Source organism: Mustela nigripes, chromosome 7 (assembly GCF_022355385.1).
Source record: "Mustela nigripes isolate SB6536 chromosome 7, MUSNIG.SB6536, whole genome shotgun sequence".
Classification (NCBI taxonomy): domain Eukaryota; kingdom Metazoa; phylum Chordata; class Mammalia; order Carnivora; family Mustelidae; genus Mustela; species Mustela nigripes.
The window spans coordinates 49,422,461-49,449,214 of NC_081563.1; the positions used below are offsets into that span (position 1 = coordinate 49,422,461).

At 50.6% G+C, this 26,754-nt stretch overlaps 1 protein-coding gene across 1 annotated transcript in view; it reads right to left on the reverse strand.

Annotated features, from left to right (window-relative positions):
• Positions 1-26,754, reverse strand: part of HK2 (hexokinase 2) — a 61,073-nt gene that overhangs the window by 4,730 nt on the left and 29,589 nt on the right. Inside the window, exons 3-16 of the mRNA XM_059405736.1 lie at positions 21,433-21,581; positions 16,354-16,473; positions 15,425-15,520; positions 14,470-14,569; positions 13,970-14,153; positions 11,460-11,615; positions 9,898-10,131; positions 8,422-8,726; positions 6,461-6,609; positions 6,079-6,198; positions 2,491-2,586; positions 1,943-2,042; positions 1,676-1,859; positions 1,216-1,371 (exon numbers count right to left, since the gene is read on the reverse strand). Coding sequence (XP_059261719.1) covers positions 1,216-1,371; positions 1,676-1,859; positions 1,943-2,042; positions 2,491-2,586; positions 6,079-6,198; positions 6,461-6,609; positions 8,422-8,726; positions 9,898-10,131; positions 11,460-11,615; positions 13,970-14,153; positions 14,470-14,569; positions 15,425-15,520; positions 16,354-16,473; positions 21,433-21,581 — 2,149 coding nt within the window. The remainder of the gene's footprint in view (positions 1-1,215; positions 1,372-1,675; positions 1,860-1,942; positions 2,043-2,490; positions 2,587-6,078; positions 6,199-6,460; positions 6,610-8,421; positions 8,727-9,897; positions 10,132-11,459; positions 11,616-13,969; positions 14,154-14,469; positions 14,570-15,424; positions 15,521-16,353; positions 16,474-21,432; positions 21,582-26,754) is intronic.

The following is a 26,754-nucleotide window of genomic DNA, read 5'->3' on the forward strand; positions in this document are numbered from 1 at the left end:
GGGGGGGGGGGGGGGGGGGGGGGGGGGGGGGGGGGGGGGGGAGTACAGCGAGCGGTCAGTCACATACATGAGTGGCTGGCAGCCCACACGCCAGGGGTCTGGCCTGGCAGCGGCCCCCACCAGGTGCCTCCTGTTCTTGAAGTTGGTCCAGAAACCAACGCTCATCCCACTGGATCCCCTGGGTGTGACAGCAATGCCAAGACACAGCTCCTATTTCCACCTGGCCCACGTGAGGCACGGCACTGCTCTCCACAGCTGGTACTCAAGAGAACAGTCTAGGGAAAGTCACCGTCTAGTGTTCCACTTGTTCGGCAAGAATAAAGGTAGTGCGGATGCCGGCAGTTGGTATTTTCAGCTGCAAAGCTCTTTCCTACCCATCTCCTCCACGTTGTTCCCGGGTCAAGAGGACAGGCACCCCCTACCTCCCAGCACAGATCCTCACTCCAGCTCTACTCCCCCTCCCAGGGGGGGTCTGATGGCAACTCGCACACACTCTTCATGAAACAAGACATGAATCAAATTGTAAGAATATACTTGTTATTCTATCAAGGGAACTGTCTTGGGAATCGGCCCCCTGCACGCAAACGGACACACAGACGTGAACATATGCCTTCTCTTCACTGGTGCAGAAGCACTATGGCCCCCAACCCGGCCGCCCGCCTGCCTCCTGCTTTCCCACGCACCAGAGAGTGATGCACAGCAGTCATATGTGAAGGGCTCCGAGAGGCCCTGTTCTAATTTGCAGTGGACCTGCTGCCATTACTGGCCGCGAGGAGGGAGCCTATGTTCTAAAAAGCCACCGCACAGCCTGATTTCTGACCGCCAGGCACGCCAGCCCTCACTCGGCCCTGCTTCTCCCATCACCGAGGCCATGGTCAGAAGCACCCTCCTGCCAGGCACGAACAGGCCACATCCTCTGTGCATTCCCAATTTATTGCCAGTGCACAGGTTATCTTCCCACCTTTGAGAGTTGGCCTAAAACCCAACAATACTACTTTGCAAGGACTCCTGGCAACTCAGCAGGATTTCTCATGCTTAAAATGCCAACTATCCATGCGTTACTCAATAAACAGTACAGTATGGCTGTCTGCAACCAAACTGACCTGTAATAGAAGCCATATCCCTGGTCTTACTTGGGGTCTGGAAACCCTTCGGCTTGCTGTCCCAGGAAAGGGAGGACAGAGGTCCCACCCAACCCTGAGCCCTAATTCTCACCTCTCAATCTGAGACAGGAACTTGGTCTCAAAGATCCCTCTTGTCTTGAGTCGTTCTGAGATGCGGCCACGGAAGAGGAGCCCACGCTTGGTGAAGTCGATGAGGATGTTTCGGACAATCTCACCCAGGTACATTCCGCTGATCATTTTCTCGAACCTGCAATGCCAGTAACATTCACGGAGGTTACGGAGGGGAGAGGGAGGCGCCCTGGGCATTAGCAAGGAGAAGGCATGCTGGATCCCTTGGGCGGGAAAGGACGTGCTGCTTGATTGGCTTGGGCAGGACAGCTGCTGTCTGCACACACTGACCCGTGGCCTTTGGCAACACTGGCCACAGCGCCTGCCTGAGGCCCGTGGGGTTCCCTGGGATCGTTCCCATCTTCTGGGCTCACTACCTTCCAGTGCTTACTCCCAGCCCCTCACAGACATGTACCAGGACCCACACGCCCTGGGGCACCCACCTCTGTCTGCCGGGGTTGAGGGAGAGCTCATCCACGGCCACATCAAATTCCGTGCGGAAGTCGTCGAGGCATCCGTTGTCCCCGAAGGCCCCCCACTCCATGTTGACACACATGCGGCCCTCTTCCCCCTCCACCAGCTCCACGTTCCGCATCTCCTCCATGTAGCAGGCGTTGCTGCCCGTGCCTGCCGATCACAAACGCGTCAGCCCCTCAGCCGGCACCGTCCTCCTTCCACGCGAGCCTGTGGGTCCCGAGCCAGGTCCTTACCTACGATGAGGCCGACTTCGCAGTGAGGGTCCTCATAGCCACAGGTCATCATCGTCCCAACCGTGTCATTCACCACAGCAACCACGTCCAGGTCAAACTCCTGAGGGGGCAAACGAACCCCAACATTTTCCTTCAGACGCTCGCAAGGGAAATTTGTGTGTATATGAAGTGTACTTTATACAGCATGGCTCGTTCTCTCTTTTCATTCGTGCCCCCTAGGGGCTCAAGTGTCACCTCCTCAGGGAGGTTCCCCGGTTGTGCTATTAAGAGTGCCCTTCTCCAGACCACTCACCCTGTCCTCACCCGACTTCCTTTCTTGTCCCGGTGCGACAGCACCTGACATTAGCTCATGGGTTTGTTTATAGCTCAAGAGTTTGTTGTGGTCATTCCTGAGTCCCCAGTGCCAAGAGCAAGGCCTGACACACAGGGGACACTCAATCATCACTGAAGGATCACGTTCACTCTCCCCCTAACCCACACGCCTGCTCCCAGCGTCTCCCCACTTTCTGAACAAAGTCATTCTGGGCCTCGTCCTGCGCCTGTCCCACCTCTCGCCGGTGGATGGCCTCCTTCAGCAGCGTGACCACGTCCTCACCCTCGCAGCCCGATGCCTTGAAGCCTTTAGTCCACTTGAGGAGGATGCTCTAAAAAAAAAAAAAGAAAGAAAATCACACAGGACCATAGAGGAGGCTATCAGAGGACATGTGAGCCTTCCCCGCAGCCTGGCTGTGTCCCCGGTTCCCAACCTCACCACCAAGTAGTACGGTCCCCCCTTCAGTGACCAACGGTCTCCCCCACACGCAACGGCGCACCTGCCAGGCACGCATTCCATCATTTACTCCTCACAGCAAAGTGGTGAAATGTCATCATGAGGCCCCTTTTCTAGGCAACTACAGCTCTGGGGTAAGCTGCCCAAGGCCCAAAGCCAAGGGTAAGGCCCAGGTACCCCAATTCCATGAGCCCTAAGCACCACACCACTGCCCCAGCCATGGAGCCAAGCTCTATACCTGTTTCTTTCACTGGAAAAGCAGTTTGCTCTGTCATTGTCCTATACTTACATCAGAAGTCAGAGTATGTTTCTTAATTGTCAAACTCCCCGGGCATGAATGAGTGCCCTGACCCTAGCTGAGTGACAGCCAGGCTTCACACCACCCCAGGGAGGGACGTGCTCTCCTCTCCTCACAGACCACGGTAAGCCACTCATCTCTAATGTGGCCGTCCGCTGTGTCGCAGGGCCCTCTGTGGAACAGATGGATACGTGGTGGTTTTACATGTGGGAGAACTGACTTGTGTATTGTCCCCTGGTCCCTCTCTACCGCTGCAGCCCATCAGGAAAGAGGCACTCAGGGTTCCTGGGGCCCTTCCTGCAAGGCCAGAATCCATAAGCGGGCTGGAGGCTCACTATCCACCCACATCTGGGTTTCTCCAAGCCTTGCCTGGCCTCACCACGACCTTGGCATTTTACAGCCCAGGCGAGTTTGGAACCACAAGTCAGCCTGGCTGTGTCACACTGTGCTCCAATCCCAGGACTTTTGGAAAACAAGCTAACGTCCATCGCAGCCATGTCCGGCTTTGCATACTTACACCCTAGTGACTGTGTGCTCATCTCCACCTGACTGTCTTGCCCACAGGTTAGCTCCGTGTCCCTAATGAAATTCTGTATTTGGCACTTTCAAGTTTACAGAATGATCAAATGACATTATGTCAGGTGGTCCTTTATAGTAACACACGCAGAGGCCTCTGCTGCGGGGAGACACGCCCCAGGCCACCAGGTGGTTAAGGCAGCTTGAGGTCTCTGGGCCGTGGCACCTGCTGATTTCCCACTCAACAGGGTATCTTAGCAGAGCAGAACCCAGCTTACAGACAGATGGAATGACAGAGAGAACCCAGCTCCCACTTTATCTGCTCTTAATTTTTATAATGTTAAAATATATACATGCTCCCTACAGAAACTTAGAACATATGGAATGAAACCTGATACAATGACCCAGAATCTTATCATTCGGGTAAAACAGTGAAGGTGTTCTTGGGTCACCTGATAAATACTTCAAAATACATACATGTTAGCATGAAAAGGAAGGCATGTTTATTTAAAAATATTTCAGTAGGAAAAGTTTTATGAATTGCAGTTTTTGTGGGTTTTTATATTGTAGAGACCAACTTATTCTTAAAAAATTTGGGTCTTACCATCAATTTTTTTCCCCCATCATTGAAATTTCTTTTTTTTTTTTAAGATTTTATTTATTTATTTGGCAGAGAGAGATCACAAGTAGGCAGAGAGGCAGGCAAAGAGAGAGGAGGAAGCAGGCTCCCTGCTGGGCAGAGAGCCCAATGCGGGACTCGATCCCAAGACCCTGAGATCATGACCTGAGCCCAAGGCAGAGGCTTAACCCACTGAACCACCCAGGCGCCCCCATCATTGAATTTTCTTAAAAACAACAACAACAACAACAACAAAAAACTAGTTATTGATACGAGACAGTGGATGGCTCGGAATTTGTTAACTATTTTCCAAGTGTCGAACAACTGGGTTTGTTCCTAATGTTTTCATTATAATAAGCAATGTTTCACTAAGTATCACGTAAGTATGTATCTCTATGTTCCCTTTGGTAAACTGAGGCAAACAGAAACATTCCTATACAATATATTTGAAAACTGTGAAAGAGAAGATCCTTAAAGTTCTTATAAGAAAAAAAAAAAGGCCCACTTTTTAATTCTTTTTTTTTTTTCTTGTTTTGTCTCTATAGGGGATGGCAGATGCTAACTAAACTTTTTGTGGTGCTGGACTCCTTAAATCTCTATGGCTTGCATGTTACCAGCTCAATAAAACCAGTCAAGAACAAGAAAGTGAAAACCAACACTGCCTTAGGGACAGCAGACACACGATGACACAGGTGTTGGGAAATACTACATTAGGCAAGATTTTTCATTGTCGGACACCCCCAAAGCCTTCAGCAGATGGGGCACACGATGAATTAAGCTGAGGGGAAGAGGAGGAAGCACTTACAAAACTCAGCTGAGCAACATGGAGGCCCTATTCTAAAACCCTACACCAAATGCTGGCTTTTCTTCTCCACTGGACCAAGCTCCCTGTACCTGGGACGTTTCCCACCTCCGTCCTCTCCTGCACATGGCCAGGCCTACCTGCCCTTCTTCCCCATCCACTCCTTTGGACTTGGAAGACGATCCAAGTCTCCATGCTCACCGGGTATGTGCTCACGTTAACATCACAATGCGTATCCTCGGAGCTCTGGCCCCCCGTCGCTGCCCCGTTCCCACCAGCAGCTCACGCCTTCCCACCCTTGCTTACTTGCCGTCAGCACAGTTCGTGCCTCAGCCCCTAAAGCAGGGACCAGGCCTTGTGGACCCTGGCCACTCTGTGCATGTGTAAACATGTGTGCACGCTCCTGTTCTACAGGACCAATCGAGAAGGGAAACAACTGCTTAGACAACAGTCTCCTAACATCTCGTACACCAACTGTCCGCCCAGAACAAGCCCAAGCACAGTACTCAGCTCCCCTCTGTTCTCAACACACCGTGACCAGAACAGCAGAGCGCACAGCTCTCAGCCTGCCTGCTTCACTCACGCAAGGCTGGTGGAAAAGGCATGAAAAGCAAAGCTACGACAAGAAAAACACCGCGGCATCTGAACGCCAGGAGGTGAATGAAAATATCTTGCAGGAGCTGGTGAGCTTCCCTGAGAACACAGACTCGGGGATCAGGCACCAGAACTGAAATCCTGGCTTGGCCACTCCCAAGCCTTCTGATCTAGGGCAAGACACCTGGCATCTCTGTAGACTGTTTTCCTTCCTGCAAGATGGGCATGCAAACACCTACCTACCTTATATGGTTGCCGTGAGCGTTAAATGAGGTGACACACATAGGGAGCCTAGCACCATGCCTGGCGTCAAATGCTGTAAAAACGTTTGTCCTCTGTATTTTGGTAAGCACCATCTTCATTTCCCCGAAGACTGTGCCCTAAGTAATCTCCAAGCCCACCATGAGGCCGGCTACCATGACTGCTGGCTCATGCCCGTCTTTGCCTCCTCTCAACTCAACCTTCTCCCCAGTTCCAAACCCAGGCTGGGCTAGAGTCAATAAAGCCCAGAGGCCGGCGCCCCGGGAGACTCTGTTACCTCATCCAGGCTGTTCTGCTGGCAGGGGAAGGAGAAGGTGAAACCCAGAGGCAAGGACACGCCCTTCATGCCCATGTATTCCAGGAAGTCGGCGATGCACTGGACAATGTGGTCGAAGAGCTGCAGGGACAAGTGAGGCAGTGAGGGAGGGGCCCCAGCCAGGGTAGGCTGGCCCCCCCCACAGCGCCTGGCCGTGAGCCCGGGGCTCCAATGGGGACAAACTCACGCTCAGGCACAAACCTAGGGGCGGGGGAGACCAGGCCAGAGCCCCAGGCCCCCTGCCCTTCCCTGGGACCATGGCTGAGAGGAAGCACTGTCCTCCGGGGCGAGAATGGGTATCCACTGGGGTCCCCTCCCCGAGGGGACACACGCCTAGTCTCACCTCGTCCCCTGTGCCGTGCATGACCTCCTGCGGGATAGAGTAGATCTTGTTGTGCATCTCCACGCCGCGCCGCTTTCCATTCCTCACACGCACCAGCAGGACCCGGAAATTGGTGCCCCCGAGGTCCAAAGCCAGGAAGTCACCTTTCTCTGAAAAATAAACAAACCCAGGAGGGTGACGGGCTGGAGCGTCAGTATGTCAACACCACAGAAAGGGATGGTCTAAGGCCCTTTTCCCTAACACAGACCTCTCCTGTCAGCCCCAACCCACTCAGGGGAGATGGACTGTGTGTTCCACCGAACAGGAAAGAAAATAAGATCCCTGGGATGAGATCCTGCTGCCTCCGTAGTGATCCTCAGATGAGGTCAGGTGGCCCCAGATGTCACAGTGAGCTAGCTCCACAGGACACTGGAGATTGTGATCTGTGATACAGTATACTCAAAAAAATATCTAGGGGCACCTGGGTGGCTCAGTTGATTAAGTGTCTGCCTTCGGCTCGGGTCATGATCCCAGGGTCCTGAGATCAAGCCCCGCATCAAGCTCCCTGCTCAGCGGAGTCTGCTTCTCCCTCTCTCTCAGCCCCTCCTCCCTGTTTGTGTTCTCTCTCATGCACATGCTCTCTCTCTCTCTAATAACCTTGGGGAAAAAAATCTAAATGTGTCATTCATGCTAAATCAAAAGCCACCTTCTCTTAGCTTCTAGAATAGAGAAGAAACAGCAGAAGCCAACTCTTCAAAGGAAACAGAAGGGAATTCTTTTCACACAAGAAAACCCTCCTCTGTTGGGCAATCATAGGTAACGAGCTGCGTGCCTCACGCACACTCCTCCAGCAACCCTGAGGCAGCCCTGAGGAGGAGACACTGCCTTTTCCTCAAACGGAGGAGGGAGACCTGGCTGAGCTAAGCTGAGTCACTCCCTCAAGCCCACAGGGTCAAGAGAGGGTAGAGCAGGCACCGTGGCCTGGTCTCTGCCTGTCACCTGCACCAGCTGTGTGATGCTGGCCTGCCCAATGTTAGCTCTCGTTGCACTGGGAAAAGACCACCATTTCTTAATGTGCAGACCCAGACCATGGGTGAGCAGTATTTTCCTGTGAAGTGTTGGGCTGTAAACCTTTTAGGTATTGTGAGGCACAGTCCCTGCTGTAACCACATGTTGTCACAGTAGCGCAGAGTGGTCATAACAGTATGTGAACAAACCAGCACAGCTGTATATTGGTCAAACTTTATTTAAAAACAAAACAAACAGGGGCGCCTGGGTGGCTCAGTGGTTTAAGCCGCTGCCTTCGGCTCAGGTCACGATCTCAGGGTCCTGGGATCAAGTCCCATATCGGGCTCTCTGCTCAGCAGGGAGCCTGCTTCCCTCTCTCTCTCTCTGCCTGCCTCTCTCTCCATCTACTTGTCATCTCTCTCTGTCAAATAAATAAATAAAATCTTTAAAAAAATAAAAAATAAAAACAAAAATAAAAACAAAACAAACAAACAAACAAAAAAACTGGCAGTGGACCCAATTGAGCTCATGGGCCAACTGGCCCTGGAACCCAAATTCCTGGGTTCAAATCCCAGCTCTGCTGTTTTCCAGCCGTGGGAAACTATCAGGTTTCTTCATTTCTCTGTACCTCAGTTTTATGACAAATGTTATTAGTTTGTTAACAAAAATTAATTACGAGTCTGCTAACAGTTAAAGATGAAATAAATTACTTATGTGTGTAAAATGCTCACAGAAGCGTTTGACCCACTGTAGGCATTTAGTAAGTGTTTATCATTATTAAGTATTTTTCAGTTTGTAGCAGAGGAACGCCTGGGCTGAAATTCTTGAACACTGGAATTTTCTAGTACTGCAGCTAAAGAAACATATTCTGGTCCCAATACCCAGTGCTACGGCGAAGGGAGCCCTCCCGGGGAATCAACACCAACCAGGACGAAGGCCACCGCAATGGGCTGGGTGGCAGCCCCATAACCTACCTGTGCCGTCAGGCGTGGCACACACGTATGTGGGCAGCATCTTGACGGGAGCAAGGGCATGCGTCTCCTTGCTCAGACCGCGCTGCATTTCCACGTTCATCCTCCTCTTGACCTCCAGCAGCTGCTCACGGCTCAGCTTCAGAGCCTCCAGCGTTTTCTGGCGGGCTCGGTGCTGGTCAGCCAGCCGGTAGGCCACCGCCGTCACCATGGCTGCCCCCTTGCCGCTACCATCCTCCGAACGCAGGAAGCGGACATCGCAGTCTGGCACCAGGCGCCGCACTGCCTTGTGAAGACGCTTGGCGAAGCTGAGGGGAAGAGATGGGGGAGGAGGGAGGTCCGCCGTGAGGGTCAAGGGTACATACAAAGGGCTCACCACCTCAGCCCCAAGGCCGGGAGGCACCCGCAGAAGCAGAGGTGGCCCTGAATATCCTCTCCCCACTTGCCCAAGTTCGCACTCAACACCGCTCAAGCTCAGATAGCCATATAGGGCCACTGTGGCTGAGGGAAGGGGAACAGCCCAGTGCACACAGTCACACAAGGACCTCCCATCCCACACACCACGGCCCCTCCACCCAACACATCAGCCTCTGAAATCAGGGGATTCTGAGACCAGCTACAATTCATGCTCTAGTGCTCCTTTCATTAGATGCTGCCTGGGAGAACCCCAGAACAGAAAAAGGAGAAAAGAAACTTTGGTCTCTTTGGGCAGTTTCTGCCGACAATCCCCAAGGTGTCTGAACAGCTCAAGACAACAAGTGTGTCCAGCAAGAAATTCTCAGGTCGTGGCTGTGCTGAGCCACGGTCTCTGGGGCTTCACATTCCCAGGGTGGTCTGTGGGCAGCAGCACCCCCTACAGGCCCAGATACAGGGTCCCAGGCTGGACACTCCTGAATCAGAATCTGCCTCTTAACAAGAGCCCCAGGTGATTCACATGCACATTCAAGTCTCTGAAGCCCTGGACTAGAAGACCATGTGAGACCTTTGGCATCAACCGATTCAGATAATGCAGGCACATGAACTGGTGCTCATATCCGGTGAAAAAGAGATAGTAAGTGGGCGCAAAAGAGAGATCAAATCAATACCCAGGTCAGCCAGAAAGGCTTAGCCAAAGTGCCCTCTAGCAAAGAACACAGCACCTGAACTGCCCACCCAGAAACTGAGGAGTCAAACAAGTAAGGAAACAAGTAAGAGAAACCTGAACTCCTCAGCAAGAGGGTGGCAGACAGAGCCCCATGGCCAGGAGAGCCCTGGTTAGAGCACCAGTCATCGGGAGCCCTCAGAAATCACCCCTGCCCAGGAAACTACCCTCGCAACCCCACACACCCAGCTGGGAGCTTATTCTGCAAAGCCCCTCAGTGCCATGGCCCATCTCCTCGGCCCCAAAAGGCCAAATGGAGCTGGCCACGGCGTCCCTGGGGTCTCTCGCAGGCCTGTTGGGGTCCCGGTGTGCTCTGGGGCCAGGGCACGCTGACTCACTGCGGGTGCTTCTTGTAGACGGAGCCATCCACCCCAATGGTGGAGCGCAGCCGCTCCTCGCCCTTGTTCTCCTTGATGCGCCGCAGCACGGCCGCCAGGGTCGCGGCACACAGGCTGGCCGAGCGCGTGGACACGATCTGGCAGATCCGGTGAGTGGCCACACAGTCCTCCTGTGTCGGGTCTAGGCCCAGCCGCACCAGCACCTCACGGGCCTTCCGGGTGCCATCCTTCTCCCTGGGAAAGAAAAGGACAGTGCATGGGCTCAAGTCCGACCCACTGGGGCCAGCGGGAGGGGGTCTGTGAGCCGACAAGGAAACTGCTCAGCTCCAGCAAACACCACCGCCCAGAGAGGACAGACATCCCGTTCGTGGCTCCGCCCACTGATGGGGAGGCAGAACAAGGGGAAAACACAACAGAACCAACAGGAGGCTCTTCTCCCAGACACACAGACACATACACACACACAGTGCTCAGGAGCTTCTTTTTCCCAATGGGAAAAGCAGTATTTTTTATGTATATACTATGTAAGGACAATGTAAGGACAAGGCGCTGTTCTTATGGCTTCACACACCAAGCTGTGTGTGTGTGTGTGTGTGTGTGTGTGTGTGTGTGTGTGTGTTGAGAGAGAGAGAGAAAGAGAGAGGAAGAAAGAGAGAGAGAGACATGAAGAACGAGCTATATTTGTTCGTCTAGGGATAGAGCAAACACTGTCCCTGCTACCAGCCACGCCACTGGGGATCCCACCCCGTTCTCTCACTATGAAGCAGTCAGCTCACCGCCTCTCCCCACAGAGCAGGCACTGCTTTAACCTACTCTATAGACTGTGCTAGTGTCTGCTGCCGTGAACTCTGCAATCTTCTCAGGGGAGCTAAATGCCTCACAAGTATGCACTGTTCCATTCCATCGGGGTTTAATAAGCAGGCACAATTCCCTTAAGAGTTTCCACTTGAGGTCACTGGAACAGTTTCACTGCTCTCTTTAGCACCAAAGTCCCCTCCTCTCCACCATCTGGTCCCTGAAACAAGGAGGCCTCCTCAAGCGACGAGTGGAATTCTCAAGAACAGGAAACCAGGCCCAACTCTTTGGATACTGTTAACTGAGAAACAGGGTTCAAGGCTATCCTTACTCCCACCCGTGCCACTCTGTGAAATGCAGGCCTCTGCTCTACCTACTGGAACTAAATGGGTAGATCTCAGGGCCATCCGAAGACCTATTCTTCTGTTAGAGAAGGAGGGGTCAGGACAGAGCCTTTTTGGAGAATCACCAACAGAGAAAGAAATGTCAGAGCTTCAGAAGAAAGTAGATGTGTCATCAAGGGACCCGCTGGGAGCCTCTGGCATCAAGCCAAGCCCCACCCATGCAGCACCAGGAGCCACTTGGGTAGCAGAGAAGGGTAGAGACTATCTGAAAAGTTTAAGTCAAGCCAGAGGCCTGCCATGACCCATGTTGCACAAGACCCTCTTGCTACCCAAATCTGAAGGGTCAAGGGCCAGTTCTTGTTCCTCATTCCCCAACGGCCCATCCGCCCTTCCAGAGACCCAGTGAACAGAGAGGGAGCTTACCCTTCAATATCTGAAACGTCTTTGGTCTCAAACTGGCCAGTGGCAAGAAGCCCTGGGCTGAGCTTCCCCCCGAAAAGCAGCTCTTCCTTGGCCATCTTTACCAGGATAAGCCTCACCAGTTCCCCCATGTACATCCCACTGATCATCTTCTCAAATCTGCAAGGATACAGACCAAACAATAAGGAATAGTCCTTGTTGTCAGTGAACTCCCAACTTCCCCATGAAGGCAACAGGCACACAAGGGAAACTGGGGCACAGTGCAGTGCTAACTTGGGTGGCATTGCGGGGAGCCTCAACATTTATATCCAAGAGAAAAGGGCCAATATGGCCCAATTAGCAGCATGGGCCCAGCAACATCTCACACTGGCCTCCCTTTGCAAGGTCATTTGTGGATTTTTAGAAAAGCAGGTGCAAATGACCCAGGGATGGGGTGATGGGCAAGATTAGAAGGGCAGCCTGGGACAGACGAGAAGAAGTTCTGAACATCAGATGGTCCTGGGAATCTGAGAGTGGGACACGTTGGCAGTTTCTGAGCAGGCAGGTGACAAGAGAAAGGCATTAGTTCTAGAAAGGCTGTCCCCAGGCTGAGAGCTATCTGTATCAGTTAATTTATTTTTTCAACACTAGGTGATGCTGTTTTCTTTAGAAGCCAGTCTTTTTGGCTCAAAGGGTGTGATCCGAGAACCGAATCTTCACCATTCTTTGTGGCCAAGAGGGCCCTTTCTTGGTACCTAAGGATATGGGGCCTAGAAAGGAGGCTCCCCCAGGGCCAGTGGACACTACCTAGGCTGGGCTTCAGCAAAGAAACCCAGGGGGATGGGGTGAAGGGATTACGATGTCGGCTGGTACACTCTACGAGAGAGGAAGCCAGGCCCTCCAGAAGAGACTCGTTCAAGACCTAAGGCCAGGTATGTCAGGACTGGAGCTCAGGGTAGAGCTGGCCAACTTGCTTGAGCAGAGGGTGCATGTAAAATGTCCAAGCACCAGCACAGGCAGGTGGTGCGGGGGGGTCACCGGGCTTTACCCAGTAAGCAACTCGTGTGTCTGCCTCTCCTCTCCACCTTCTCCCAAACAGCCAGGGGACGGGTCCTGTGGGGCTTGGAAGTGCGAGTGGTTACAAAAGCTTCTATTCCCCAGTTTCTTAACCAAAACTTCGTTTCAGTCACCATTTAGGAAAATATTTATCTAGAAATACATCCAGAGGGGGGTTAAGGTTTCTCCTGGAGCCCAACAGTGACTCCAGGGCTACCATGGCTGACACGTCACAGTCTATGTCCTCTCAGCCCTTGATCTGCCTCAGGCTGAGCCAGCGGTGTGTTGCCAAGGCTGGGCTGGCAATTCTGTCTGCAGACACTTCGAAGGGCGTACGGCTCCTCTGAATGGCTTGGGGGTGCCTCCTTCTTGGAGGCAGACATTGAGTGAATGACTTTTCAGCCCATAAATTTTCACCAGCCATGGCGGACACAGCCAGTGTGTTCTCTGAAAGTTACAAGTAAGGGGACTTGTGCTTCGGCATGTGGGAGAAGCTATTGACTTAAATAAACCATGCCTAGAAGAAGCAAGGACTCTCTCCCTGTAAAGAAAAAGACAGCCCATTGCTGAGCTGGCTTATAGAGTTGGGTTTTCCTCTCTGAGCAGAGATCAATGCCAGAAGCTTTCCTGCAATAGTCATAGCAACGAGAAGACCAGAGGGGCCTGAATTGCTCAAAACATTTTGTAATTCGGAGCTTACAGCAATCCCTGTTTCAAGATCTTTGATAGGGACATTGGGCCAACGTTGATGTGTAATAATGACAGCGAAATAATGTTTTGTAACCATCAAAAGTACCTAAAGTCAAGTCTGGCCAGGCTGGAGAGTATAACATTCAGGGTGCAAAACACTGGAGGCCCTCCTGGTCCAGTCCGTCCAGGAACCCTGGCTGGGCCACAGGTCCAGGGAAGCAGCCGAGGAGGCTCCTAAACCAGCTTTTCCAGAGGCCTTGAGTCTGCCTACAGCTGGGTCCAGCTCAGCTCACAGGCGGCTCTTCTAGAGTCAGAGCCTCAGCCCGTGTGGAGGAGGCCAAGTGTCACAGCCTAGTCCCTAGCCGGGGGAGGGGCAGCAGCTAGGGAGACAGCTTTCCGGGACCCTAAGCTGGGCCATCCCAAGATGACTTCTCTTCTGTCTCTCACAAACTATTTCTAGAGACACATTGAGGGTGGAGGAGAGAGCAGGGCCAACACTCAGGAAATGACCTTCTAAAATGATGGCTCTGAAGGACAGAACCAAATTATTACCTATAATCTGGTTTGCCCACTTGTTTACTGGATTATAGAGCCCTCTCAGCAATTTATAGTGAGGACACATGTGAGGAACGCCACTCAAGGCACCAGGGGGTGCCTTGGCAACCTTTTGGGGACATAAAACTATAAAGCAATAGTGATAGCCACACCCGCCCCCGCCCTGGTCAGCCCCCTGCTCGGTTCCTGAGCCCACCCCCAGAAGCCCACCGCACACAGGGGTTGCTGCTCACAGTTGCTTCCCGGGGTTCAGGGAGCCCATGTCGATCTCCTGATCAAACTCAGTGCGGAAGTCATCAAGTGCGCCGTCGTCCCCAAAGGCCCCCCATTCCATGTTGATACACATCCGCCCCTCGTCGCCCTCCACCATGTCAATGTGGCGCATCTCTTCCATGTAGCAGGCATTGCTGCCCGTGCCTGGCCGAGACAAGGGACTGCTAAGCACCCACCTGCACTGGCCTCTCCCCAGCCCCCATCTCCCTCTTATTCCAGCACCCTGAGCCTGCCTCGAGAGGCTGGGATTCCTCAGTGCAGGCTCCTGAGGCACCCCAACATGATCCCATCCACAAGTACCCCCACCCACAGGTTCTGGCTCACCTCCACAGTGACTGTACCATCATCTTCTAACACGAAGTACAAAGAATCATGCAGTCTATGGAGCCCTCCTCCCTCTCCAGCCCACATCCCCATCCGTCAGGCAGCACCAGCCCCCACACCCAGTGTGCTCACTCACCTACAATGAGACCTATCTCGCAATTCTGGTCATCGTAACCACAGGTCATCATGGTCCCAACTGTATCATTCACCACGGCCACGATGTCAATATCAAAGTCCTGCAGGGATGCAAGAGGGGCTCTGGTCTCTACCATCACAGAAAGGTCCCAGTTGTGAAGATGCAGAGAAAGAGCAGCAAGACACACAGCTCAGGGCTACCCCTTCCTAACCCTACTTGGCGCCAAAGAAGGTTAGAGCTGGGAATCGGGTCCAGATCCCAGTCTGACAGCAGTGACTCACTCCCTACCCTGCCTGTCCTCTCCACGGAGGCCACCGGCCCTGCGGTCAAGTCTATTGACATCACCGCGTGCACAAGAGCCCCTCTTGCCCCTGCTGTCCCCTTCTCCCTCTTTCTCTTCTTCTTTTCTTTCTCTCCCTCCTTCCCTGTGTCCAGGCCATGATCCTGCCTCATTCCATCCTAATGCCAACATTATGCCAACATTCTTACTTGAAAATGATAATCAGGTCTTCTTCAGGTTTAAACCTGAAGGTTTTTTGCTTGTACCAAGGCTGAGATTATTTATCCACCATGCTAATCTGAAGACCCCAAAGGCAAAAGGCAACTGGTTATTATCCATCATGATAATCTGAAGACCCCAGAGGCATCTCCTTACATATTAAGATCAGCAGTGTGTGTGGCAATCATTTCACAGTGTATGGATGCCAAGTCATTATGAGGCATGCCTTAAATTTTGCCATATGTCAACTGTATCTCAGTAAAGCTGGGAAAAAGTTATTATTATTGGGTAAACCTAGCAGGGAAGGAAAAGAAAATCTCTCCTTAACGACTACAAAAAAGTTTTTATGTTCATTTGAGGACAGACTGGGAAAGATTTCAGAGTAGACCCAAAAGAATATAAAGAGCCTCCAGACTCCATGCTCCTGTCTCCCCATCCCTGCCCTCCCCTACTCACCCCTCTCCTCTGGATGGCCTTCCGGATCAGAGTAACCACGTCTTTGCCTTCCACACCACTGGACTTGAACCCCTTGGTCCAGGAGACCAGGAAACTCTGAAAAAAGGACCCAGGAATGAATACTGATTCCTCACCAAACTCTGACCATACAACTCAAACAACCGTTAGTAAGTGGAGACCTCAATCACGGAGCTCAGCTAACCTACAACCATGCTTAAAAATATTTATACTGCAGGACACCTGGATGGCTCAGTTGGTTAAGCTGCTGCCTTCAGCTCAGGTCATGATCCCAGGGTGCTGGGATCGAGTCCCACATTGGGCTCCTTGCTCAGCGGGGAGCCTGCTTCCCCCTCTCTCTGCTTCTGCCTGCCACCCTGCCTGCTTGTCTCTGACAAATAAATAAATAAAATCTTTAAAAAAAAATTTTTTTTTTAAATTCATATTGCCTCCTGACTAGCCTAGGAAAGAGAAATTGGGGCCCCATCGAAGCCCCAGAAAGATTAAATGAATGACTCCTTCATGATCTACTGCCTCCAAGAAGTGAGGAAAAGAACAGTCTTTAGAAACGCCACAATAAGAGACTCTCATCATGAACTCCCCAGTCATCGCTCTTCCAAGGAGCTGTATCATGATATTCTCCAACAAAGGAGTTCCTACTTTCCTATTCACTGTCCCCTACAAGGGATATGGATAGCATACATACTGTCCTTTGAGGACGGGTGATAAAGACCCTCCCCAATACTTCTTCACCACACCCCCCACACCTGCACACACTCACCCACAAGACACAACTCTCAATACTCAGACCTTGTCCATGCAACTATCAGAGTTGCCTCTAAAAACCACAGAAGCAGCTGGCACAAAGTTCATCCCAGACCTCCCAGCCCAGACAATGAAGCAACAGAAGCGTCTGAAGAACTCAATCTTACCTCATCTAGTTTCGTTTGGACGCAGGGGAATGAGAAAGTAAAACCCAAGGGGAGCTTCTTGTCTTTGATTTGTAGCTTATCCATGAAGTTAGCCAGGCATTCCGCAATGTGGTCAAACAGCTAAGAGCACACGACACAGCAAGGTGAGTGAGAAGGGAGAACAGCATGGAGATTAAGAGCATACCTAAACTTTAAGCTCAGAAAGGAATTAGTTGAATGTGTATAAGATATTTACCCCTCAGAAGTCTTAATTTGCTCATCTGTAAAATGGGGGTAGATAACTGCACCTGCCCTCAGAGTTACCAAAGGATTAAATGAGTCAATGCATAGAAGGGCTTAACACTAGTTAGTGCTTATTAAATACTGTCTTCCACTCAAACCGTTTATCCAAACCACTGTCAAAGTAACTCTGAGAGAGGCAGGGGAAATCATAGGTAAAGCTGATCAGAAGTCGTCACATACTCTGGAACAGAACAGAACCCCCATTGACATGAGTACACTGCTGACTGGGGGCAGCCCATCTCACTGCCAAGAAGGATTCCAGCAGCCCTGTTAGCGTTCTATGAATGAACTTGTAAGTAACTCTTATATTTTTCCTCCATGCTGGAAAAGTAATTTCCCATGAACACTTCAAAGAAGTTATCTTTTGTTTTCTAACTTCAAAATGAAACATCAAGTGAGTCCCTGAAGAGCACTAAGAATAAACAGCATTTTGTGGATGGGCAGCCTTACAACTGTGACCATGCCAAGCAGGACCCACAGCTCCTAAGAAAAAGCTGTATTTACAATTATCCCAGCCTTTCAATCAGCCCCAAGGCCTCCAGTCCCATGGCTTCCTTCTTGCCTACTCAGCATTCTCAAAGAGAGGCAATGACCGCCCCCCCCCCCCAGATGCTTACAGGGTGAGGCAAAGGGCATTCTGGTACAAAAAGTAAGCAGAGGCCAAAGAGACCAAGTAGATGCCAAGAGCCAGGTTGACCAGTTGGCAAAAATTAAAAGCCAAGGAAGGGGTGGAAGGTGGATGAGAACATACCTTTTCCTCTCCAGACAGAAGCAAGAAGATTTCACTAAACCATGGGTTCCCAGGGGACAACAAACATCACCACCATCATGTTACAAATGTAAATTCTAGGGCCAAACCCAAACCCACCGAATCAGAAGCTGTAGGGGTGGGGCCCTCCGGGTGATCCTGAAGCAGTGCTTTGAGAGCCACTGCACTATGAAAGTATTTGCATTTACAAAGGAACTGAGAGGTTGGGGTGGTAGAGTAGACTGAGAGGCCCATTGGCTCCCCAAATGTCTGAGATATGCTTCCTGGGAGCAATCCAGGAAGACAAGGCCACCTCCACCTAGAAGGGGGCCAGCTCTAACAATTTCCTGCACTGATCATATCCCTGTCTGGTCACGTGCAAAATTAACCTCAGAAGATGCTGAAACTCTCCATCTCTGAACCAAAACATTCTCAAGAGCGAAGACTGGGGCAACCCAAAGGCTCTTCTCGCCATAAGGGCCAACTACCCTGAGCAGAAGCCACGTATTTTAATATGTACATAAGGTTTCTAGACAGACACTCAGCAAGTTCTGTCCTTGGAAAGCAGACCAGAGACAAAATTTACAATACAACCCAATTCCCAGCACTTCCTTCTTGGTAGTCATGTCAAAATGATCTTTAGTAAAAATAGTGTAAAATAGTAAAAATAGGAAGAAATAGTAAAAACAGGAAGTTGCAGAAGCTCTGCAAAGAGAGGAGGCCAGTCATCAGAGATGAAGGGAGGAAGAGCTTAAGAAGGGGGAAAGGCAAAATGGTTTCCCTCCTCCAGCCCCGATGCACTGCTCCCTTTCCAGCTGTGCTGCCAACAAGGAGAGGCAGTGAAGTACCACCAACTTACACAGTAGCCACCAGCCACCTGTGGGGATCTTAATCACTCAGAATCTTAAAAATGTAAGAGTCACTTCCTCAGTCACACCAGCCATATTTCAAGGGCTCAACACCACCACTATCTAGCTAGTGGCTAACATATTTGCAAGGGGAAGATACACTGTAAGAAGTTCTCCGGGACAGTGCTCAATTAGAAGAACCTACAGCTCTTTAAAAGCAGGGAAGAGGTGACCATCTGCTCCCTTAACTGGAAGATTATCTTCTCCTGTACTAGCTGATGATCTGAGGATAAGATACCAGGACAAAGAGCTAACACCTTCCTGTCATAAAAAGGCTCAAAGGGCACCATTTCATGAGGTTAGAAAAGGTTTCCTTTTCCTTATTGGTCTGAGAATGCTCACTCCCTTTCCCACAAGATACACTTTAAACATCCAAAGTGGCTGCTATTATGATTTGAAATTCACTGCTCTCAAGCGGAAGTTCGTTTGCTAGAAGACAGATTTTATCCTGGGACCCACACTGCCCAAGTTCACAGATCTTCAGAAATCTCTGCAAGTTTAGGGCTTGGTGATTTGGTCTTGGTCTTAACTAAATGTTATGTTTAAAATCCATTTGTTTTCCACCAATTAAAAGATTGATACCTATGATCCAAAAGAAAAGGAAAATATGGGGGGGAAAGCACCAGTAACTCCACCATTAAAACCACCACCATAGGGGCGCCTGAGAGGCTGTCAGTAGATCATCTGCCTTCGGCTCAGGTCATGATCTCCGGGTCCTGGGACCGAGCCCCGCATCAGGCATCCTGCTCAACAGAGTCTGCTTCTCCCTCTCCCTCTGCCCCTACAACCCGCTCATGCTCTCTCTAATAAATAAAATCTTTAAAAAAATAAAATAAAATAAAACGGCCACTATGAATTTCTTCCAGTTTTCTGACCGTTTTCTGCTTTTAAGCAGAGTATGCTTTCAACTCTTTCGAGTGAAATAAACACCTATATTTTCTTCTAGTATTTTTTTTAATATTATTTATTTATTTGAAAAAGAGAGAGAATGAGAGCGAGCACAAGTAGGTAGAAGAGCAAAGGGAGAGGGAGAAGCAGACTCCCTGCTGAGCAGAGAGCCCAAAGTGGGGCTTGATCCCAGGAACCTGGGATCATGACCTGAGCTGAAGGCAGACGCTTAACCGATTGAGCCACCTAGGCATCCCTTTTCTTCTAGTTTCATGTTTCATTTTTATATAGCATTTTTCCATTTATTTAAAGTCTTTGAACCATCACAATAGCTTTAGTTTCCTCCAAGTGGGTCTTTTTTTTTTTTTTTAATTTGTACTAAAGCATTGTTTGTGGATACTGGAGCTAAGTTACCAACCCCATAGAGCTAAAATTTGTCCAGCCCCAGCATGAAAACAAGGAAAGCAGGTTTCCCCTCAGACCTGTCCCCTGGGACAAATAAAGAGTCTAACAGCAGTTTCTCCCTCAACAAATTCTCTTCATTGTCTGAAATTCCCTTCTGTGGGCACCTGGGTGGCTCAGTGGGTTAAAGCCTCTGCCTTCAGCTCAGGTCATGATCTCAGGGTCCACGGATCGAGCCCTGCATCGGGCTCTCTGCTCAGCAGAGGGTCTGCTTCCTCCTCTCTCTCTCTCACTCTCTGCCTGCCTCTCTGCCTACATGTGATCTCTGTCTGTCAAATAAATAAATAGAATCTTAAAAAAAAAAAAAAAGATTTATGAAATTCCCTTCTGAAGTGGGGATCTATTAGAGTGGGAAGAACAGTAGACCGGTAATAAGAAGGCTCTGCTCCTTCTACACCCGAAGGCCTAAAAGATAACCACCCTGGGAAGGCATCTTACTGGATTTCATGTTCTCTATTCACTCTTCCATTGAGTATATGCTGGAAAGAAAATCAGCAGGGGGGGATCCAGGACTCCCATACTGCCTAATTCCAGGAAGTACCACTCTCGTGGACCACATACATCACACAGCCTACCAACAGGACGGAGCCCCGGAGAATTGGGACAACACCTCAGTGTGGCTTTGTGTTGTGACTCTGCCCTTCCCACCCCTATGATCTACAAGTCATTCACTCAGGGTTTCAAAACCTAATTCGACATCTGTAAAGTACGTTAACAGAGGCACTCAGCTTCATAGGGCCAGGGGGGTTAGTGCAGGTAAGAAGAAGAAATGCACACATAGCTTTTGCTCAGCCTGTCACACAACAGGGCATCACGGTCAGCTCCTGACGGTCCCTCATCCACTCCAATGCGTGAATTACTTTCTGCGCAGGGTGGGCTGTGTCCCCTGCGGTCCAACTGCGTTGTAAGCCCAGGAGGGAAAAGGCCGGGGAACTCTGATTCCCAGTAAGGGTCACTGCCCCACGCACAGGAAGAGCTCAATACATGTTTGGAAATTATCACAGTCCAATTCCATCCTTTCTCCTTTTTCTCCTCGCTATTACTGAGAGGATTCTCAGTATGTGGATTTCACATTTCTTCTCTTATCCACTCCTTTCACTGTTTAGATGCTCCAGAAGCCACAGGACACGAGGATGACAAAATACGATTCAGAGCAATGTGGAAGCATGCGGTGCCCACTCCAGTACCAGCTGGGGCGGATACCCCAAAGCCAGATTTTGATGTTTTCTCAAGAGGCTTCCATCCCTGTGCGCAAAACCTCTTTTGTCGTAGACAGGCAAGAAGAGAGAGCAAATAACCATAAAGATAAAGGGCCAAGTTCCATCGCCCTGTGATGCGATGGTAACAAGTGTGAGACCAAGAGGGCTACAGAATGACCACAGGGGCAGACCTGACTCTGTGTGTTCTGCCTCGCTACTCGATGGCACCAATAACAACCACAAGTGTCCAGTAGGGTGCGTCGGGCCTCCCGACAGCAGGCTTTCATCAATTACCAGCCCGTGCAAGCAGACCTCCAAAGTCATGGCAATCAAAACACCACCCACCGCGGCCCATCCAGACTCTGGGGTCTCACACGCATGCTCTCCGCGCTTTAGTCTGTGTGCACCTCTCCTGATGCAGGTGCCTCACTCCACCTCCAGGCACAGAAAGGGATCACCAGACAGAGAGAGAGGACAGGACAGAGAATCTGGGCCTCAGACAGGGTCTCCTCCTTCCAGACCAGAGAAAGAGCAGCGTCTGCACCTGTGGGGCCCAGAGCCCAAGCAGCCACTCTGGGGGGTAGGGTCCTACCTGGGTGCCACTGCCTCGCATGAGGTCCTCGGGGATGGCATAGATCTGGTTCTCCATCTCGACCTTCTGGAGCCCATTGTCTGTTACTCTTACCCGAAGCACACGGAAGTTTGTCCCTCCGAGGTCCAGAGCCAGGAACTCTCCGTGTTCTGCAGAGAGACGAGGGACCACTGTGAGTTCGGGAAAGAGAAGATCCTCACAGAGCCCAAGACTAAAAACCCACGAGCCCCTCCATAAACACTGGTCATCTCCCAGTGATAGGTAGCCAGTGGGTCTTACTTTTTATCACAGACATTTAGGTATGGTCTGATCCTTTTTCTTCATGCTGAGCACTTTTATATTACTTTTAGAATTCACACAATAATGACACAGTCTTACACCCAAGTATGGGGTACCCAGCCTCTCACAAAACTACTATTTCAGGGGCTTTCAGCCAAGTCCCCATCAAGCTCAAGAGGCCTACCAGGCCCTATCCCAGGAGGTCACACCTCAGCTTTGTTCTTCATGCTCCCAGGACACCCAGCACACTGTTATAGGCCTGTGGGCCTCTGGGCTTTCAGCCAAATCGGGGTCCCCATATAAAATATACTTTTTTTTTTCTTCTGAAGATTTTATTTATTTGTTTGACAGAGAAAGACACAGCGAGACAGAGAACACAAGCAAAGGGAGTGGGAGAGGGAGAACCAGGCTTCCTGCAGAGTGGGGAGCCTGATGCGGAGCTCGATCCAGGATCCCGGGATCATGACCTGAGCCAAAGGCAGAAGTTTAACAACTAAGCCACCCAGGTACCCCCAAAATTTACTTTTAATGTCTGCATACAGTGATCGCAATGTCCTATGGCAGGATAAGAGGGTCACGTGATAAAGTGAATGAATACAAAGAGCTGTAACTTAGGAGGCCTAGCAAATCGGCCAACCAGGTGCCCCCCCAAAAGATCCCAGGCTTATTAGAATGTGAGAGAATGCTGACCCAAAAGTATGCAAGAGTCAGGCCACTCAGCTGTTCCACTCAGACAGGCCCCAGAGCTGGGGTACAGGGGGTACAGGGAGACTCCACAAACACAAGTGGGTCAGGATCTTCAGGTGTCCACCAGGAAGGCACAGTCCCTTCTCCCCAGGAAACAAGCAGCGTAGACAGAAAACGTCCAGATTCTACACAGTAATACAGCTGGCTGCAGGGACGTGCTCCACTGTATGGCACAGAATAGAAATGCTGAAGAGATGCAGCAGAGGCCGGCGACAGCTCGGGGAGGTGGGCGCACCATCTCGGCAGCCTCCCTCTGCCAGCAGGGGCTCCACCCTCTTCAACGGCCCTGATGCACACGTTCTTGAAAAATACAGTGTTACTTTCTGGGGAATTCACGTACAGGCATGTTTGCCAACCCTCAGCCCATTTCCCACCGGGTGACCGGCCACTGAAGTGAGGCAGCATGGGCTAGTGGGGCAGCGGTGCGCTCTGACCGGAATGAGCCAACAGGGGTCCCTTCTGCGCCCAGGCCCTGAGAGGAGCAGGAACTGCTCGGCCCGGAGAAAAAAATACTCCTACCCAGCTCCCTGAGGGCACTACCCACAGCCTCTACAGTCCGAAGGGGCAGCCTGGGGGAGAGGGATGTCATTCAACCAAGATTCCATGGGACTTGCCTCCACACATGTGCCCATCTGGCAGGAGCCAACTCGCACAGCCTGGGTCTGGAGCCCACGTTACCTTGTCAGCTATCCGGCCACGTTCTGGCCGTGGCAAGTTCCTGAGGCTCGGCCACCTCACCTCTGAAGTGGGGGCATCATGACTCAAGTGGTTGTGGGGAGGCAAAAAGCTACAGAATGTGTCCCAACTACCCAACACAGTCCCGAGAACTTAGTTTGGGGCATACTCTGTAGGTTCAGGAAACGTTCCATCCAGGCATCCACACATGGCCCAGTGCCACACTGGAGTCCTCTGGGCTCTCTGTTAGGGCTGCCATTCGGGCTGAAAAGCAACATCACCCTCACCAGCGGGGACTGAAGAGACCTAAGAAAAGCCATTGGCATCTGCCCCCCACCCCCACCCCGTGAGTGCAGCATTTCCCCCTCAGGGGCGCTAATTTCCTGTCCCCTCCCTGGCGTCTGGAAAGTCTCCCAACCCCACTGTGCTCGACAGCCGGGACACCCTCAACCCCTCTGGGGGTGATTCTGCCCTTCTCGTGGCCATGGGCGACTTTTCCAGGCACTACAGTTCCGAGCCTCCCCTGGTGGTGGGAACCCAGCCAGACTGCAGGAAAAGCTATGTGGTGGTTGTCATGGAGGATGAAAAGGAAAATCAAAGACGAACTGCCTGCATCAGCACTCTGGGGCCTAGGACGCAAGCGATGCGCTGAATCGGCGGCCACGGGGGTCATGACTCAAGGCCAGCCCAGCCTCCGTTCCCAGGAAGGAATGTCATCCCTTGCTTTCTTTTCAGACTCTGCCGGAACAGACATTCCTCTTGGCGTGCCTCCTCCCCAGCACCCACCCCCCCACCCCCCACCCCCCGTTCTGCAATCACACACGATCACAATTACCACAGCCTAGGGCTGGATTCCTTCCAGGTCTAGTATCTCTGAGGCAGACCCAGCACCATGACTTCTAGAGCAAATATGAAGGTGACCCCCCCCTTCCCCCACCCCGGACACTGGACAGATCCTTCTAGTGCCCAGCCCCACACCGTGCACGAGAGGCCCCTGCAGAGCCGGGGTGAAGAGCTGGGCCTTCAGCAACAGGCAGACAGGCTTTGATCTGAATTCCAGCTCAGCTGCTTCACTACTTATGCGGCCTTGGAGCACGTCACCTCCCCTGTAGAACAGGGCCCATAGTACGGACGTCTCCCAGGGGTCATGAGGCTGGCACAAAATACAGAACATGCTATGTGTGAATATGAAGGCTCACAGTAAGCCGTCAGTAAACGGCTGCTGTCATCACTCTTCCTATGCCCCTTTGGTTGATTGTGTAGTTCTCCTCAGCCCCTCCAATCCCCACTTACACCTACTCATGGCACAAGTCCCACATCTACTATGAACTTTCCAGAACATTCCAGAAGCCCAGGGCAGACAGCATGGGTGTGTGTGATGGGGCGTGAAGGAACATCACATTTATGGGCCTGGGACTACCAAACTGGACAGGTGGGAGCAAGGCTCTGGGGCAGAAAAACGTGCTTATGGTAGGTTTCTTAAGAAAGTGCACAGGCCATGTGACATGGCCATGAGGACCCAGGAAGATCCAGAGAGATCATTCTGCTGAATGATGGCTGCTATCTGAGGCAACACATTAAGAAAACATCTATTGTATTTGCTCACTGATGGTTCATTTGTTAAGCAAAATGTCTGAGTACCAACTGATTAATAACATGAGACCATCAGGCCAGAGGCAAGGTCTCCTTCACTGCTGAGCATGTCTGGAAAGCAATTAAACTTTCTAAAAGTAGCCTCTGGCTACAAACCACCTGCTACAAACATCTGATTTCTTAAGAAGCTCAAACAATACAAAAGTGGGGAAAATTAAAAGCAAATATCCCTTTTCTCCATACCCCAAAAGTAATCATTATTAATGCTTCTCAGGTGTGCTTAGGTACATTTATTTTATAAAGACACAGAGGCTGTTAACAGATACCCTCAGAGAAAAGGGATTGGAATTGCTGGTTCTTAGGATGTATGCTTTTAATTTGAAGACACTGCCTAAAAGTTCATGCCTAAAAGTGCTCAACGATTTCCACACAAACCAACGTCTGGGTTTTGTTCTCACCAAGGTCTCTTGTTATGTGGCAATTAATCTTGGCCAACCTCCTTGGTCAACGTGGTATCTCATTTTTTAAACTGGGTTTCCTTCTACTGTGTAAGGTTATATATTTTGAATTATCTGTTGTTGACTGGCCTTTTTGAATTCCTTGTTCTGTGAAATTTCCTATTCACATCTTTTGCCTTTTTAAAAAATACGTTCAGGGACACCTGGGTGGCTCAGTTGGTTAAGCGTCTGCCTTAGGCTTGGTGGGGAGCCTACTTCTTCGCTTGTGCTCTCTCACTCTGGCAAATAAATAAAATCCTTAAAATATATATATATTCATTATTTTCTTAATAACCTAAAAGAACTCTTTGCATATTAAAGAAACTAGTTTTATTGGTGGTATAATTACAATTATTTTTTCCAATCCAATGTCTGTCTTTTCACTTTATTTGTGGTATTTTTGCCATGCAGAGAAACACTTAATTTTTATGTTGTCAAAATATTTATGGTTTCTGGGTTTTATGTTAAATCTGTACAAATTCTAAGGATTACATGAGCTTGCCACCTTTCCTAACTCTCCCCAGTTCCTCCTGAAGGTAGCTACCACCACTGCTAAAGTGAAGGAAGCAAAGTTTGAAAGTGTACTGGAAAGACCAAATTCATCTTCTATTTTCTTTTTTGTTGTTTAAGCCCCCACTCCCGCCCTGCCTCTCCCTTGGGGAAGGTACCCCACTAGGGACACCCAGCTGCTCACTGCACAGCTGCCATTTTGGGCAAATTGACCCAGATAGGCGGCCAGCTCCTCCCTTCATAAAATTCAGCTGCAGAGGATGCAGGCATCCGTCCGGCTACCTCTCACATGCCAAGCAAGTACTCTACCAGCTCCCATTTTCTACTTTTTAATGGGACTTCTTTGGAAAACAAAGCCCAGCACCCTGTCTTCATCTCTCTCATCCCTGGGACAGAACTCAGACTTCATCACTGGCATCTGGATTACTGTGGTGATAAAACAATGGAAAGACAGAGGCAGGTGTGAGGGAGGTTTAGTTTTTGAGGGCCCGACATGTAGGGGATTTTAACGGAAGAAAAACATTTGTTAAGTGATGGTCACTTTGTTTATAAGCTTTATCTCATCAATCTTCAGGAGCCCTATGGGGCATCATAATAGCCATTTTCCAGACGAGAAAACCGAGACTCAGGTCAAGTAACTGAACCCAAGATCCAAGTTCAGGTCTGGTTCTCCAGCAAAGTTTTCTCCTTGACGAGCAAGGAGGCTCCTCATGGGAAAGTTGTAAATCCTCAAATAAGGAATTCTTCATGAATAACTCCAAGAGCATAAAGCCCAGAGGTCACCAGCAGCCTCCAAGCTGGCCTGGGTGGCAGAGGAAGTGACACTGTGGTTTAAAGTTCAGTCATTTGGTTTAAGGTCACAAAGGGGTAAGTGACTGCTGGGTTTCATGAACACACGTCCATCTGACCCCAAAGCCCGTGCCTGTCCCACCGTACCACACCCATCTCTCTTGTTCCTGGAAGCTGAGGAGGGCCTGGCACAGAATGAGGCACATAAGCAATAAAGTGGTGAAAAGGAAAG